The 16,962-nt window shown below is 33.9% G+C and overlaps 1 protein-coding gene and 1 long non-coding RNA gene across 2 annotated transcripts in view; both read left to right on the top strand.

Moving 5' to 3' along the window:
* Positions 1–16,962, top strand: part of LOC123555133 (uncharacterized) — a 55,607-nt gene that overhangs the window by 26,036 nt on the left and 12,609 nt on the right. Inside the window, exons 16-17 of the mRNA XM_053548916.1 lie at positions 4,611–4,727; positions 15,306–15,460. Of these exons, the coding sequence (XP_053404891.1) occupies positions 4,611–4,727; positions 15,306–15,460 (272 nt within the window). The remainder of the gene's footprint in view (positions 1–4,610; positions 4,728–15,305; positions 15,461–16,962) is intronic.
* LOC128558390 (uncharacterized) lies at positions 13,452–14,394 on the top strand. Its single transcript, XR_008371574.1, has 2 exons — positions 13,452–13,988; positions 14,264–14,394. It is a non-coding gene; the product is annotated as an uncharacterized LOC128558390 (long non-coding RNA).

Here is a 16,962-nt window from a genome sequence, read left to right as displayed (position 1 = left end):
AGAATTTTGTTCATATTCTTAGATGTTTCCGCTCTATCCAGCCTTTGAAGATTGATATTATTCTTTATGCTTTTATTCACAGTATAGCTTTTACACCCCTAATCCTTTATTGAACTGTATGATAAATATCCAGGAAGTCGGATTATCACACGGCTTAATGAATATATGGATGTTGCATGATCAGTTTTTAAATGCCAAAAAGATCAAAGGCAAATATGTTAAAATACCTTGATTATATAGTAGCAACTGTAGACGAAATAATTCTGAATTTCAAAAGTAATTGTAGACTTAATTATTTCAGAAAGGTAAAGGTCATGCCATTGTTTTTAGGTCAAGGTCTCATTTATTAATTACTGGTCAAGGTCACTGATGTTTAGCCAAAAAATTATAAAAAAATAAACTCATAAGTTTTCTGTTTACTCTGTAAGTAAAATGATGTAATTTTTTTAACAAAGTTTAAATGTTTTCTATTTAACCAAGCTGGATGTATGTTAAGGTGATAGCTCCAATGTTTGTCCCAATACGGTAAATCTGCATGCAGGCTTGCATTGACAGTTTGTTCTAAATGTAATAATTGATTAAGGTAGTTTTGCAGTTCTGAATAAAACTACATTGTATTCTACATTTTATCACACCCAATTCATTTTTCTATTAAAAAAGAGGGCTAAAAATTGTGATTTATCATACAACAATTCATTTTTTGTGGCACATGTCTCGTATCATTATGTCACCAAATATACATTAACTTGACATCATATTTCCGTGTTTTAACGGAAATGTGCATAGATTGTTCATATAAGAATTACAGTTATGTTACAGGTCAACATTTTTATTAACTTGTTACGTTTACTGTGATTGCGACATTGTTGTTTTTGTAAATACACAATTGGCAATTCATAGAATGATTTTTGTGTCTGTAAATTGCCTGGTACGGACTTTATTCTGTATTATACAGATAAATGACATACTATAACTTCCAGTTTATCAGACGTGCAGAACTACCTTAAGTTCATACACTGATTTATTCTGGCTTTGCTTCGCAAGGCTTTTTTAAATTCAATTTCTGTTGTTTTTTTATTTTTAGATATCATTAAAGTAAAATATGTGTAATTTTGATAAATAGATCAGTTACCTCCCTTTTTGAGCTAACAAAAGACATAAAAGCTTCGTGAGATGCTTGCAAGAAATATTCACAAAATTAAGGCAGTGTAAAAGTTCCAATAACAACACTAACTGATAAAGAAAATAATGTAAAAATCTTAACAGTGATGTACATGTAACATAGGGAAAATAAAGGGATTTAATTATAGCAGTGTGTGTGTGTGCAAGAAGGTGCTGTGCTTTCACTGTAGCCTTGCATGTCATGATTGTATGAAAAGCTTGTTTAACTTTTTCATTGTTTGATTGCATCTGTGGTATTGTAACAAGCTTGTATAGGAACTTCAAGATAATATTTCCCAACAAAGTTTTTATTACAAGTCCTATTTTTAAAAGTTTCTAATTTAACATACCTAACAATGACTTTGATTTGTTTCATTGTTGCCTATGTTGTTTTGACTAATGATTAAATAATGCTTTTTTTTTGCTTCCCAAAATTTTGCCCTTGTCTGTCCATCCAGATGTCTAGCTGTTAGCATTATTTTGTGTCTAGCATAATTATCTAAAAAAAACTTCATCAACAAAACAGTCATCATCAGACATACAGGATTGTTATTTAGCTCAGGTAGTTGTTCACCTGGTGTTTTGATTGGGGTCTCACATATTGAGACAAAAGTTATAGCCCATGACTTAGTCAAAATTAAGCATAAAAAGGGCCTAAGTTTGTATCGTATGTATTTCAAAAAGTATTTGACCAAGGATTATGAAACATTACAGGAATATTATTCAGCATAATTATGAAGTTGTGCATCTGGGGGTTTGAAAGAGATATCACTCAGTCAGACCAGAATTATGGCCCTTGACTTAGTCAAAAATGTGCATAAAAGGGCATAAAAATCTGTATCGCTCATATCTCAAAAAATATTTGACTTCCCTTACAGAAAAAAATGGTCTGTGGTGAATGGTTGGTGAATGATTGGTTAATAGAAAGTGAATGAAGTTGGGACCATTAACTTTTCATTAACTTTTCATTAACTTTTCACATGCAAATGAGGTCTGCAGTGAATGACTGCGGTGAATGAGCTGCGAACAGTCTGCGGTGAATGAGCTGCGAACATTCTGCGGTGAATGATCTGCGAACTGTCTGCGGTGAATGAGCTGCGAACAGTCTGCCGTGAATGAGCTGTGAAGTCTGTGGTGAATGAACTGTGAACAGTCTGTGGTGAATGAGCTGCGAGCTGCATGTCTGCAGAAAGCTAGCTTTTCTCTTGTAGGGCAGAATGTCAAGCCTGCCAGCGGTCTGTCAGGTGTGACCTTGACCTTGAACCTAGGGACCTGGTTCTTTCGCATGACACTCCGTCTCATAATGGTGAATATTCCTGCCAAAATACATCAGAATCCCACCATGCATGAAGAAGAAATGCTCCGGACAAATTTCAGTTTGACCTTTGACCTCCGTGACCTTGACCTTTGAGATAGGAAAATGGGGTTTGTGCATGACACACCTTCTTATTGAGGTTAATATTCATGCAAAATACAGTGTAACTTCCGAAAACCGAACGACCTCCGGACCAGCCTAAAAGTTCGGTTTTTGGAAGTTTCCGGAATTCAGAAGTTTGAAAGTTTGTAGGCAAAATGGACGTGGTGCACAAGAGTTATATTTTCTTACACGTAGGATGAAGGAGATTTTTATCCTTTTTAATTTTACAATTTCATATTAAGTTATTAATTAATTAGATAATTAATTAATTATTTTCAAACATTAAGGATAATAAATACACAAATAACAAATATAAAAAAACAGAACTTTAATACAATAGCATTTACGCAAACATTTTCCACTTACATTTTACCATATTTGGACCCGAGTTCGTCAACATTAAATTTTAATTAATGTTGATAATGCATAGTTTAATCGATGTAACCAAATCATTTAAAACATCCATCTTTCTTTCGTTCAAACATTAAGAAAGTTTTTAACACATAAGATATTTAATTCATAAATTGAATACAAATGAAAATAATTGCTAATAATTATTTCCTTACTTTTGCATCAAATGATCATTGTGATTATATAACGTGTCAAAATAAACGCGCACCGCTAATAAATAAACAAAAGAACATGTTGACAGCGTTTCTGGATTATCAGGTGACACTTTTAATCAAGCAAATATTTTGCTGTTCGGTTTTCAGAAGTCAATTTTAGTGTTAAAATATAAACGATGCTTCAAAAATCGTCCGGTTTTCAGAATTCGGAAGTTCCGGTTAAAAATATATAAAAATAAGAACAGAAAAAAACGGGACTTTGAGTTTCGTGCAGTTTTCAAAGGTTTCCGGTTTTCAGAAGGTCCGGTTTTCGGAAGTTACACTGTATAAACAAGATTGGTCCATGCATGTCAAAGTTATGGTCCGGACAAAATCGGACAGACGCATGCACGGAAGCACATACACCAAACCGCTAAAAGTGGAGACTATATCAAGCTCAACACAAGCGGGCTCAACAATAAGCTAGTGAATTAGCTTGAAACCTCTATACATTTACATGCACAAGAAATCAAAGTCATGGAAACTGATGACAAAAATAAGTCTACATCTGTTTAGAATTACATGTATATGAATCAAATAAATTGAAAAAAATATATTTTACTTTTGGCATGCCTTGTGTATATCATAGACAATTAAAAAGCACTTACTTTAGCTGATACCATGCTATTCATAAAAATCTGCTGTGCTTTGCATGGTCCAGAATTTCAAACTCTACAAACCATTTTGCCGCCAAAACGGGTGCAGCTATTTTATTCACAAATCATGAAATTCAAGTTTCTCCGGTGAATAGAAAGTGAATTAATGATACAATATTTAAATACCAAGTCCTGCGGTGAATAAGAAGTGAACACTGGAGTCTGCGGTGAATAGAATGTTAAAATGAAGTTTGATCGCCAATCATTCACCGGATGCGGTGAATGAACAGCGAACTGCTGTGGTGAATAGCTCCATTAACTTTCTATTAACTTCCTATTAACTTTTCATTCACCGTAGAAGGCTTGTTATGTAAGGGTTAGGGTCATGAAACATCATAAGAATATCATTTAGCATGTGAAATTGTGCACCTGGGATGTTGATTTAGATTTCTATTTGCCAGACCAGAGTTATAGCCCTTGATTGTCAGAAATATGCATAAAGGGTATACAAGTTTGTGTCACATGTATCTTAAAAAGTATTTGACATAGTATCATAAAATATTTCGGGCTTGTTAAATAGCATGTGAAGTTGTGCACCTGGTGTTCTGTTTAGGATTTCACACAACCAGACCAGAGTTTATTATACATGTATATAATAATAATTTTATATCATATCTTAGAAATATTTATTCTTAGAGTCACGAAAACATGACATTGTACAGTGACAGGTGTTGGGAGAACCTGTGTCCTGTGGACACACATCTAGTAAATTGTTTTATTAGGTTAAATCACAATGATTTATTTTTATAAAATTTATAAATTTAATTTTAGAAATTCTGTGATAAATAGCAACGTGTATTGCATGACATTGACTGATTACAGTCGACATGTGAAGAATAACCCCACACAGCATGTTAGATTCCAAAAGAGGTCACAGGTCAAACCAAGGTCAGAAATACCAACAAATACCTGTAGCTTATTCCTGTAGCACTTATATAGCTCAGTTACTCTTATATAGGGACAATTAAGAAATTTTACATTTCTTAGAAGACAACAGGATTTCACTATTTATTAGTTTTGTTACTTTTTTTAGTTATTACCTATATATCATCCATGGAGTAATTAAAAGCAGTTTTCAGATGCTATTGTTTTTGTTACATTATACTAGATGCTTTCGTTTTTCAAAGTTTTCAGGAAATGGTTTTATGTTCTGCTTATTAAGTTAAGATCACTTAGGTTGGGGAACCTGTAATGTCTCATTGGCAATATCTGTTTGATATTCTGTTTTGTTGTAATTATGTACCTCCTGTGAGCATACAAATGTTCATGTCAGGCGGAAAATGTCAAAATTACCGGTACATATTTGAGTATATAATCTAACAGAAGTTGCTGATTGACATTACAGATCCACTGCATCATGGGATATTCTGTTGTCATCTATATATAGATCCACTGCATCATGGGATATTCTGTTGTCATCTGTATATAGATCCACTGCATCATGGGATATTCTGTTGTCATTTATATATAGATCCACTGCATCACAGGATATTCTGTTGTCATCTATACATGTATATAGATCCACTGCATCACGGGATATTCTGTTGTCATCTATATATAGATCCACTGCTCATGGTATCTGTTCATCATCATGCATATAGATCAGCATATGGATATCTTGTATTATTAAGATCCACTGCATCATGGATATCTGTTGTCATCTATATAGAAATTTGGGTATTGGCAGTTTAGTTTTTCTGTGATGTACCGGGATATCTACTGTTTTGGCTTACTATGAATTAATTGTTACAACATTACTGACAGTACTGTACATTAGGTAGCTTGTGTTTTTTTAACCTTGCACTGCTAAATTTCTAAAATAGACTGGTACATCATTCAATTTGGACAAAACCATTTATTATTTGAAGGGGTGTTCTCTGAAAAGTTACTGACTGAACAATGAACAGTGCAAACCATGATCAGACTGCATGGATGTGCAGGCTGATCTTGGTCTGCAATGGTCGCAAAGGCAGAATCACTTGCCATTTGCAGGCTAAAGGTTAAAAAAAATTTGCATAGTGAATAATGTAGATTGAATAATTTTTGCGAAATAGTTATTTTGTGATTTGATAGACATATTGCAATGACAAGAATTTGTGAATCTTTTGGATATGGTACAGCTAATTATTATGTTTTGAGTTCACTGATCACTTTGTGTGTGGTAAAACCTTGACAAAAATTAACCACATCTACTGATACCGTATTGATTGTTTATAATATTTGTAAATGAATGACATTTTTAAACTGTTACATCAAATTCAGGTAGTGAAAGAAAAGCCTTTTATCTACTGCCTTGACTTCAAATTAATAAAGTTTAACATTTTTTATTTCAATTCAAGCAGTAAAAATCACTTTTTGCACAACACAATTATCATACAACATCATAGCAACAAATATTATAGCAACAAACATCATAGCAACAAACATCATGGCAACAAACATCATAGCAACTAACATCATAGCAACAATATCATGGCAACAAACATCATGGCAACAAACATCATAGCAACAAACATCATGGCAACAAACATTATAGCAACAAACATCATGGCAACGAACACCATGGCAACAAACATAATGGCAACAAACATCATAGCAACAAACATCATGGCAACAAACATTCTATCAACAAACATAATGGCAACAAACATCTTTGCAACACAACATCATAGTGGTAGGCTGATAAATCAACCCACACAGTGGTATTTAGCTTGAAAATGAACCAGCACTAAACAGGCAAAATATATAGTGGATGTTTCCAAGGAATCGGATGTAAATAATGTTAGTTGATATTGTGTTAGAATCCCAGTCAATGATTTTCTCTTACCTAAAATTATCCTTGTTCAGATGATATAATTCCTTCACATCTGAACTCCAAACAATGATTTTATTTAATGTTAGATCAGTGTTTAGGATATATTATTTCAATAGAACAGTCATTGAATAGCATATTCATACCAATTAAGATAAATTGACAGGGAGAGAATACGTCTATGCTCACATATTCCATACACAATGTAAAAGAAACAGTCTATGCAATTTATACACAATGTGAAAGGGAGAGTGTCCAACAATTCCATACAAGATGGAAAGGGAGAGCCACATCTTCATCACAATGATTCGAACAAATGTAAAGAGGACAACAGTTCTATCACAATAAAGAAGAAAGGGAGGACACATATTCACAAATTGAAAGAGACTCACATATTCATACCAAATGTGAAAGGGAGAGAGACCAAAGTCTATGCACAATATTCAAAGAAATGTACATGGAAAGTATCGCACATATTCATACACAAATGTGAAAGGATAGAATATCATGCTATTGACTTCAATTAATTTAACAAATGTGAAGGAGAGAAAGTTCAAGCTCACATTAACACTTTACAAAATGTGAAAGGGAGAGTAGTCGCCACAATTATACCAAAATGTTAGGGGAAACACAAGTTATGTCACTTTTCATAACAAATGTAAGGGATAGAACATATCATCTATGCCAAATCCAACACAATGTGAAAGGAGAGAAAACACTCTATGAACAATATTCATAATCATGTGAAAAGAATAAATGTCTTACTGTCACAATTCCATTACAATTGAAATGGAGAAACACACGTCTATGCTCACATATTCAAACAAATGTAAAAGTTACTGAGTAGTTCGCATCATTTCATACACAAATGTGAATGTGAAGAACAAGTCTATGTCATCATATTAAAAATGTGCAAAGGGAGAATCACAGTTCTCAGCTCACATAATTGTAAATACACAAATGTGAATATGTGAGAGATAACAACATCTTATAACCCTATACATTATCAAACTCAAAAGTAATAAACCAACATGTTAATTCACACATTATTTCATTATCACAAATTTTGAAAGTAGAAGTCGCAATATTCAATACACAATGTATTGGGAAAGGAGAGCCCTGAGATAAAATCAACAGTCTATGCTCCTATTCTATAAATATGTGAAAGGGAGAAACACATCATGCTCAATATTAAACAAATGTGAAAGGGAGAGATACATTTGATGCTCACATATTCATACCACAAATGTGAAAGGAGAAAAGTCGCACATATTCCATAACAAATGTATAAAGAGTAACACAGTCTATCACATATTCATAAAAATTAATGGGAGATAACAAGTCTAGGTCAATCATTTATCCCCCAAATGTGAAAGGAAGAAACACAGTCTATTACTACATATTCCATACACAAGTGAAAGGAGAAACAGTTCTTGCTCACATATTCCATACACTAATGATAAGGTAGAGCAGTCACACATTTTCAAATAAAGACAAGTGAAAGGCAGATAACAAGTTAGCTAAATTTCATACAAATGTGAAAGGCGAGAAATAGTTGCCATATGTCATACACAATGTAAAGGGGAGAGTCGCACATATTCCATCACAAATGTGAAAGGGAGAGAATACAGTCTATGCTCACATATTTCATACACAAATGTGAAAGGGAGAGAGTCGCACATATTCCATACACAAATGTGAAAGGGAGAAACAGGATCAAATGTATATCATATAAATGTAAGAAGGAAGAGTCGCCATATTCCAACACAATGTGAAAGGATGAGACACAGTAATGCTCACAATTCATACCAAATGTGAAAGGAAGACACGTCTATGCTCACATTTTCAAACAATGTGAAAGGGAGAGAGTCCATATCATACACAAATAGTAAAGGATAGAACCGTCTTATGCAATATTTCATCACAAATGTAAAGGGAGAGACACACATTAAGCTAACATATTCCATCCACAATGTGAAAGGATGAGACAGTCGACTTATTCCATTACAAATTGAAAGGATGAGAATACAGCCTATGCTCACTATTTCATACAAATGTGAAAGGAGAGACACGTCTAGCTCACAATTCATACTCAATGTGAAGGAGAGAACACAGTCTTGTCACATATTCATACACAAGTGAAAGGGAGACACAACTTTATTACAATTCAATATACAAATGTGAAAGGGAGAGAGTCGCACATTTCACATCAAATGAAAGGGAAAGTCCACATATTCCTAACAATGTGAAATGCAAGAGATCTATACAATGCATGTTATTATCCAAATGGAAGACATACAGTATACCCATCATATTCATTGATGCAAAGAAATATTGACTTCAAGTTTTCATGTTCAAACGTAAGAGCTTTCAGTTTATCCATTCAAAAAACTTTAACAGTTGTAAAGTAAATGATTCGATCATATACAAATACTCTTCAAAATGTTTCAGATTTGAAATGAACTTGTTTGTATTTTATTAAAATAATATTGAATATTACATATCACAATTACAGTAAAGACAGTTACCTTCAGTTAAACATGTAAAATAACTTCGTAATGAAAAATACTCATAGATATCTGGTAAACTAAAGAAAATGTTCTGTACTATAAGTTATGTTTTCTTTAATTTAGATGACAAACATCCTGTCATAGGTCTAATAAATCTATTAACAGTTTCCTGTTTCTTCTGTGCAAAAATAATTTAATTTTATTTGTATGTTATCTAGATAAAATATTATACTTGCGTATAGTTTTAAGTTATAGACATTCTATATGTTTGTAAAATTCAAAGTTATAATAAATTAAAGAAATTCAAAAAAATATTTTATAACTCGTAATTACATGTTAAACTCATTTGACATATTGTTAATTTCAAACAGTTATTAGAAATTCAAGACAAGCTGTTTAACTTTGTTATTGTTATATATTAATGTTCAAAGACAATATGTAAACCCCTATAGTTTATGAATCAAGAAAATACAGATCCCTTATTACATTAGACTTTAAGGACTGACTGTATAGCCCTGGTAATGTATTAAAATTCAAGGACAGAGTGTATAACTCCTATTACAAGTATTAGAATTTAAGGTTAATACTGTATAACCCCTGTCACATGTATTAGAATTCAAGGACAATACAGTTTATCCCCTATTACATGTATTAGACTTCAAGGACTGACTGTATAGCCCCTGGTACATGTATTAAAATTCAAGGACAGAACGTATAACTCCTATTACAGGTATTAGAATTCAAGGTCAATACTGTATAACCCCTGTCACATGTATTAGAATTCAAGGACAATACAGTTTATCCCCTATTACATGTATTAGAATTCAAAGACAATACTATATAACTCCTGTTACATGTATCAGAATTCAAGGACAATACAGTTTATCCCCTATTACATGTATTAGACTTTAAGGACTGACTGTATAGCCCCTGGTACATGTATTAAAATTCAAGGACAGAGCGTATAACTCCTATTACAAGTATTAGAATTCAAGGTCAATACTGTATAACCCCTGTCACATGTATTAGAATTCAAGGACAATACAGTTTATCCCCTATTACATGTATTAGAATTCAAAGACAATACTATATAACTCCTGTTACATGTATTAGAATTCAAGGACAATACAGTTTATCCCCTATTACATGTATTAGAATTCAAAGACAATACTATATAACTCCTGTTACATGTATTAGAATTCAAGGACAATACGGTTTATCCCCTATTACATGTATTAGAATTCAAGGACAATACAGGTCTTCCATCATGTGTCAACCAAACCATAAATTGGTGCGTAAAAATATTTTTCTACCTTTGGGATTATTGTAAAAGTTTTTGACAGAATATCATCCAAAATACCAACAATTTTTTTCATCATGTAAAAGATAAACATTTTGATTTTCATATCTGTCAGTTTAAAAATATATGTAATAAGATCATTTTTATTTTGTATTTCTAAAGGAACAAAGACTTCTGTCTACAAATTTATTTGAGACATGCCTGTACATATATCATGTATATGATTATTATAGACAGATTTTATGTAACATTACTTACTGAGTCAAAAATGAATTTTAAATACTTTTATTTTGGTGATGGTTAGACTATAGATAGAAACTCCTAATAAACTTGCTTTTCCTGTAGTCTTTTAATTGATAGCACTTTTACTGTTTACAGCTTTCCGCTCAGTTTTATAGTAAATATACAAGTTTAAAATAATGTACTATATTTTATTTTGGGTAAATTAACATGATTAAACTAATTTGAATATTTATTACATATTAGAAACCAGTTTACTAAAGAAATATAAACACATTCTATGGAAGAAACTTTACAGCTGGTTGTTTTATAATTCTTACTGTTTACTGACACTGTACAAAATATAAGATCATAGTCTCCATGGTAGCACAAAGAACACAAGAGTCTGTGATCATAGTCATAACAGTATTAGATATTACACAAAGTCTGATCACTGTCACCGTAGTAACAGACAGTACATAAAATATGATATCACTATCACAACAGTAACATGGGGTAGGCATAGTAACAGACAGTACATAAAATCAGTGATCCCAGTCAAACCAGTAACAGACGGTGCACAGTCTGATCACAGTCACCATAGTTACAGACAGTACAGAAAAACAGTGACCACAGTCACAGCAGTTACAGACGGTACACAAATTATGATCACAGTCACCATAGTTACAGACAGTATATAAAATCTGGGATCACAGTCACAGCACTAACAGACGTTACTCTGATCACAGTCACCATAGTAACAGACAGTTTATAAAATCAGTGATCACAGTCACAGCAATAACAGATGGTACACAAAGTCTGATCACAGTCACCATTGTAAGTTACAGACAGTAAATAAAATTAGTGATCACAGTCACAGCAGTAACAGACAGTACACAAAGTTTGTTCACAGTCGCCATTGTAACAGACAGTACAGAAAAACAGCGATCACAGTCACAGCAGTAACCAGTGGTACTGAAAGTCTGATCACAGTCACCATAGTAACAGACAGTATGTAAAATCAGTGGTCACAGTCAAAGCAGTTACAGACGGTACACAAAGTCTGATCACTGTCACCATAGTTACAGATGGTATATAAAATCAGTGATCAGTCACGGCAGTAACAGATAGTACACAAAGTCTGATCACAGTCGCCAATGTAACAGACAGTACAGAAAAACATTGATCACAGTCACAGCAGTAACAAACGGTACAAAAAGTCTGATCACAGTCACAATAGTGACAGACAGTATATAAAGTCTGGGTTCACAGTCACAGCAGTAACAGACAGTACACAAGTCTGAGTCACCATAGTTACAGACAGTATATAAAATCAGTGATCACGGTCACAGCAGTTACACAGACGTTACTCTGATCACAGTCACCATAGTAACAGACAGTAGCACAGTCATAACAGTAACAGTCAGTACATGAAATCTGTGATTCTAAAGGTACTACAGTTTAATGTGTTAAGGGGGTTTTTTGTTGTTTTTTTCCATGAAAATGTTTTGATGAGTTTCAGCTTTGTCTGTCCACCTGACCAGTCAGGGGTGTAACTGTTTTAAGTTATTGCAGTTTATAACCCATTTGAGTTATTGCTTAAACTTTCATAACTTGTTTCAGTTATCATAAAATATTACAAAGCCCTCTTGTGCCAATTCCTCATTTTGAATGAGACAAATGCAATTATTTCCTGAATCCTTGATCTTGTATCTTTCCAGCTGTGCAGTAAAATTTTTACGCAAGGCTGATAAAGCTTTACGCAAAAGTTTTAAAGCTATAAAACTCTTAATATCCCATTATGCTTATCAGGTCATGCTCAGACTAAAAGAGAATTTGATTAACCACAGTTTGCTACTAAGTATAGGTTATAGATCATTTATTGAACTTCTAATGCAATTAAGTTTGCCGAAACGGAGCGTAGCGTAGTGAAGGCAAAACTTAATGCATTTAGAAGTTCAGTAAGTGTATCTATAACCGGCTTATAGTTTAGCGCCCCGTTTAATTTAACTGACGGGTCAAAACCGCAAAAAGTTCTCTGAAGTAAACTAACCACGCCTTCTGTTAATTCATTGGCTAGTCTTATCTTCACTCATGGTGGAGAAGTACATGTTTACTACAACTTTATACAAGGTCATTTTAGTGCCTTTAGCAACTTTAGCAAAACAGTGGTTGATCCAGTGCTGGATTTTAATTTAGTTTATATCATAAATACATCAGTCTTATCGAGTAGTTTGTGGAACACAATTTTATATTCTTATTCAATGGAAATATAATATGCAGGTTTAACTCGTAATGATGTAACAGTACAAGTCAAGCAACGTATACATGTATAAATAAAACAAGACAAAGTAGAATTTAAGTGCACCCTGGTTTATTTTTAGACCAGTAGAGGTAGTGAAAGGTGCAGAAAGGTCAAACTTGAACTATGAAAGTACAGCTTGCATTAAAATATTTGAGCCGCGCCAGACGTCTGGTCAGGATCCATGCTGTTCGCTTTCAAAGCCTATTGTAATTAGAGAAACTGTTAGTGAACAGCATGGATCCTGACCAGACTGTGCGGATGCGCAGGCTGGTCTGGATCCATGCTGGCCGCAAACCCACTATGTTGGTTTTCACATGACACAGCTCATTTATCTATTTGGTCCGTTTATTATAGACACATTACTTGTATGCAGTCCCTGCTTTGGTAATTGCTCCACCTCCTAGAATGTGGGAAATCCATAATAGGCGGAACAATCCCAGTAAACACCTGACGTCGTACAGACGTTGGTTAGACGTTGGATTTTGGTCGCGACGTCGGCGACCTGAATCCAACGTCTAACCAACGTCATATCCCCGACGTCTAATAGACGCCAGACTTAGACGTCTAGAAGACGTTGGAATTAGGTTGGATAGAAAGTCTGATAAATGTTTTTAGTTATAAAACTAACTGGTATAATTTTGCTAGTATAGTTTAAAGATTCTTACTGGTTTTCATAAAGGCCTGGACATGCCCTTATTAATACTAGTTCATTCTCACAACAAACATTATATTAATAATGTTACAATATCGCATGAGATTGTCTATTTTCGGAGACGGATTTTTTCACGAACTTTAAACTGTTCAAGATAAAAATGCATTCTATACACATGTATAAATTATTCTAAATTCACATAGATCTTCTCTTCTACACATGTTGTCTATTAGTCACACATTCGCGAGATAAGCCTGCATCGGTTTACACAGTCTTCCTGTAATTTGGTATTTACTGGGATAAGATAGAGCAAGTTTATAAATACTTTACACAAAGGGAAGGATCCGCAACGTGAGTAACAGATTTTTAAAAACTATACTTATTTTAAAAGTTATACTGATTTATATTCCGTATTTTTTTTTTAAAAAATTGACTTATTTTTGTTTGTTACTTTAAAAAGCAATTTCATTTAAATATATTTTACGAAGTTAATTATAGAATATTCTTTTTCATAGAATTTAAAATATTACATATTTGTTTAGCACGTATTAATTATGCTCTTAGTAATAGCACTAGTACATTTGTATATGTTAAATAATGAAACTGTCAAATTTTATACATTTCAGGTGGAAATGTTGGCGGAGTTGAAGAATCATACAAAAATGACGAAACTTGAAACTTTCAATTACTGCATTACTTTTTGGACTTATTGTATTAGACTTACGTCGCCATAATATGAAATAAAGATGATAAAATACATGTGTTGATTACTTGTTTGATTGCAAATTACGTTGAAAATTTGGTCAGATTTTGGTTGAAATGTGGTTAGATTTATGTTGGAAAATGGTCGGATTGCGACGTCTAGCCAACGTCAGGATCCGACGTCTAAACGGTTTGCAAATCCAACCAAAATCCAACGTTAATCCGACGTCGGGGTCCGACGTCTATACGACGTCTAACCGACGTCAAATGCCTACTGGGATGAATACTCATTAATTTTGAACTACTTCATGATTAAGTAGATCAGATTCTTCAGTTATGAAACAATATGAAAATAAGTTGGTTACTTTTTTGAAAATCCCTCGCTTGTCATTGGATAAAAACGATGGTTGAACTATAATTTCACTGTAAAGGTCACTTTGTGAGAACAGCAAACAGACTTTTTTTGAATAACCTACCTGAGTTAACTACATTTTATAACTAATACAGGTTATAAAATGCTTGAAAAAGTAACTGAAATAGGTTACATAACTTAAAACAGTTACACCCCTGACTGCTGACTGTTAGCTTTTTGTTCTGATTTGCCTAAAATAACTTGTCCCAGCTGGGCAAAAAGAAATTGTTATTTTATGGAAGCAGCAATTTTTTGATGCAGTTAGAACAGTTAAATTTGTAGGCTATAGTTTCACATTTGTTTTCTGCCTATTGAAGTTATATTGACTTGATATACAAGTCTGGTCATGTCCCTAGTTGAGCTTGTACACTCTAGGGTGACTGATTGATTCTATGTTATAATAATACAAGACAAAAACTGAAATTATACTGGTAATTTTGCAGTCAGACTTTTAAAGTTTTATCTGTTTTAACTGCAATCATAAAGGGCTGTTGAGCATAAATTACATTGTGATTTGCTTACTCACTCAAGTCAGATATTTCTTTCTGTAACAGGAAACCATTGTTCAAATATTGTTACCAGTGTGGTCGCTCGGTGTTTGTCCGTCTGTCTGCATGTACACGATGCAAGGAGGTATACTACTGTAGCAAGGTGTGTAAGCTGAAAGCCTGGAACCTTCGACATAAGGAAGAATGTATCAGGGTTGGAGGTTAGTATCAAGGTTGGAGGTTAGTATCAGGGTTAGAGGTTAGTATCAGGGTTGGAGGTTAGTATCAGGGTTGGAGGTTAGTATCAAGGTTGGAGGTTAGTATCAGGGTTGGAGGTTAGTATCAAGGTTGGAGGTTAGTATCAGGGTTGGAGGTTAGTATCAGGGTTAGTATCAGGGTTGGAGGTTAGTATCAGGGTTGGAGGTTAGTATCAAGGTTGGAGGTTAGTATCAGGGTTGGAGGTTAGTATCAAGGTTGGAGTTAAATATCAGGGTTGGAGGTTAGTATCTGAAAGCCTGGAACCTTCGACATAAGGAAGAATGTATCAGGGTTGGAGTTAAATATCAGGGTTGGAGGTTAGTATCAGGGTTGGAGGTATGTAGCTGAAAGCCTGGAACCTTCGACATAAGGAAGAATGTATCAGGGTTGGAGTTAAATATCAGGGTTGGAGGTTAGTATCAAGGTTGGAGTTAAATATCAGGGTTGGAGGTTAGTATCAGGGTTGGAGGTTAGTATCTGAAAGCCTGGAACCTTCGACATAAGGAAGAATGTATCAGGGTTGGAGTTAAATATCAGGGTTGGAGGTTAGTATCAGGGTTGGAGGTTAGTAGCTGAAAGCCTGGAACCTTCGACATAAGGAAGAATGTATCAGGGTTGGAGTTAAATATCAGGGTTGGAGGTTAGTATCAGGGTTGGAGGTTAGTATCAAGGTTGGAGGTTAGTATCAGGGTTGGAGGTTAGTATCAAGGTTGGAGTTAAATATCAGGGTTGGAGGTTAGTATCAGGGTTGGAGGTTAGTATCAAGGTTGGAGGTTAGTATCAAGGTTGGAGGTTAGTATCAGGGTTGGAGGTTAGTATCAAAGTTGGAGGTTAGTATCAGGGTTGGAGGTTAGTATCAAGGTTGGAGGTTAGTATCAGGGTTGGAGGTTAGTATCAGGGTTGGAGTTAAATATCAGGGTTGGAGTTTATTATCAGGGTTTGGAGTTTATTATCAGGGTCAGAGTTTAGTGTCTTCATAGGATAATTGCCTGCTGTCAGTAGATTAACCAGATTTTTTTATGTTCAGAAGGTCAAAGGTCAAGGTTGTAGTGACCTGTAATGGTTCCTGCACATTTGCTTGAGAAATCTTTGGCCTACAGTTGTCATAAGATGATTGCCTGTAGTCAGTAAATGATCCCGACTGTTGAAGTCATTAGGTTAAGAGTCAAGGTCACAGAATACAAAATTATGCCATTGCCTGCAAGAGGCCATCATATGGGTCATAATTATATGTTTTACAAATAGCACTTGTTTCTTTGCTAAATTAACTCTAAAAATGATTATAGAATATATTATACATAGTTTTAGACTCTTAAAGATTTTGAAAGTATACATGTAGTTAATGTATACATGTACATACAATAGCACACAAAGTTATGTGAAGGAAGCATTTTATTATAATAAATATTAGTGTTTAAAAGCTTTAAAGCATTTTGCATTATTAAATTATTATTCATTTAAGAGT

This window comes from Mercenaria mercenaria, chromosome 7 (genome assembly GCF_021730395.1).
Source record: "Mercenaria mercenaria strain notata chromosome 7, MADL_Memer_1, whole genome shotgun sequence".
In the NCBI taxonomy this organism is placed as follows: Eukaryota; Metazoa; Mollusca; class Bivalvia; order Venerida; family Veneridae; genus Mercenaria; species Mercenaria mercenaria.
Note: the sequence above shows the minus strand (reverse complement) of the source record. Positions and strands in the feature narration are given on the sequence as shown.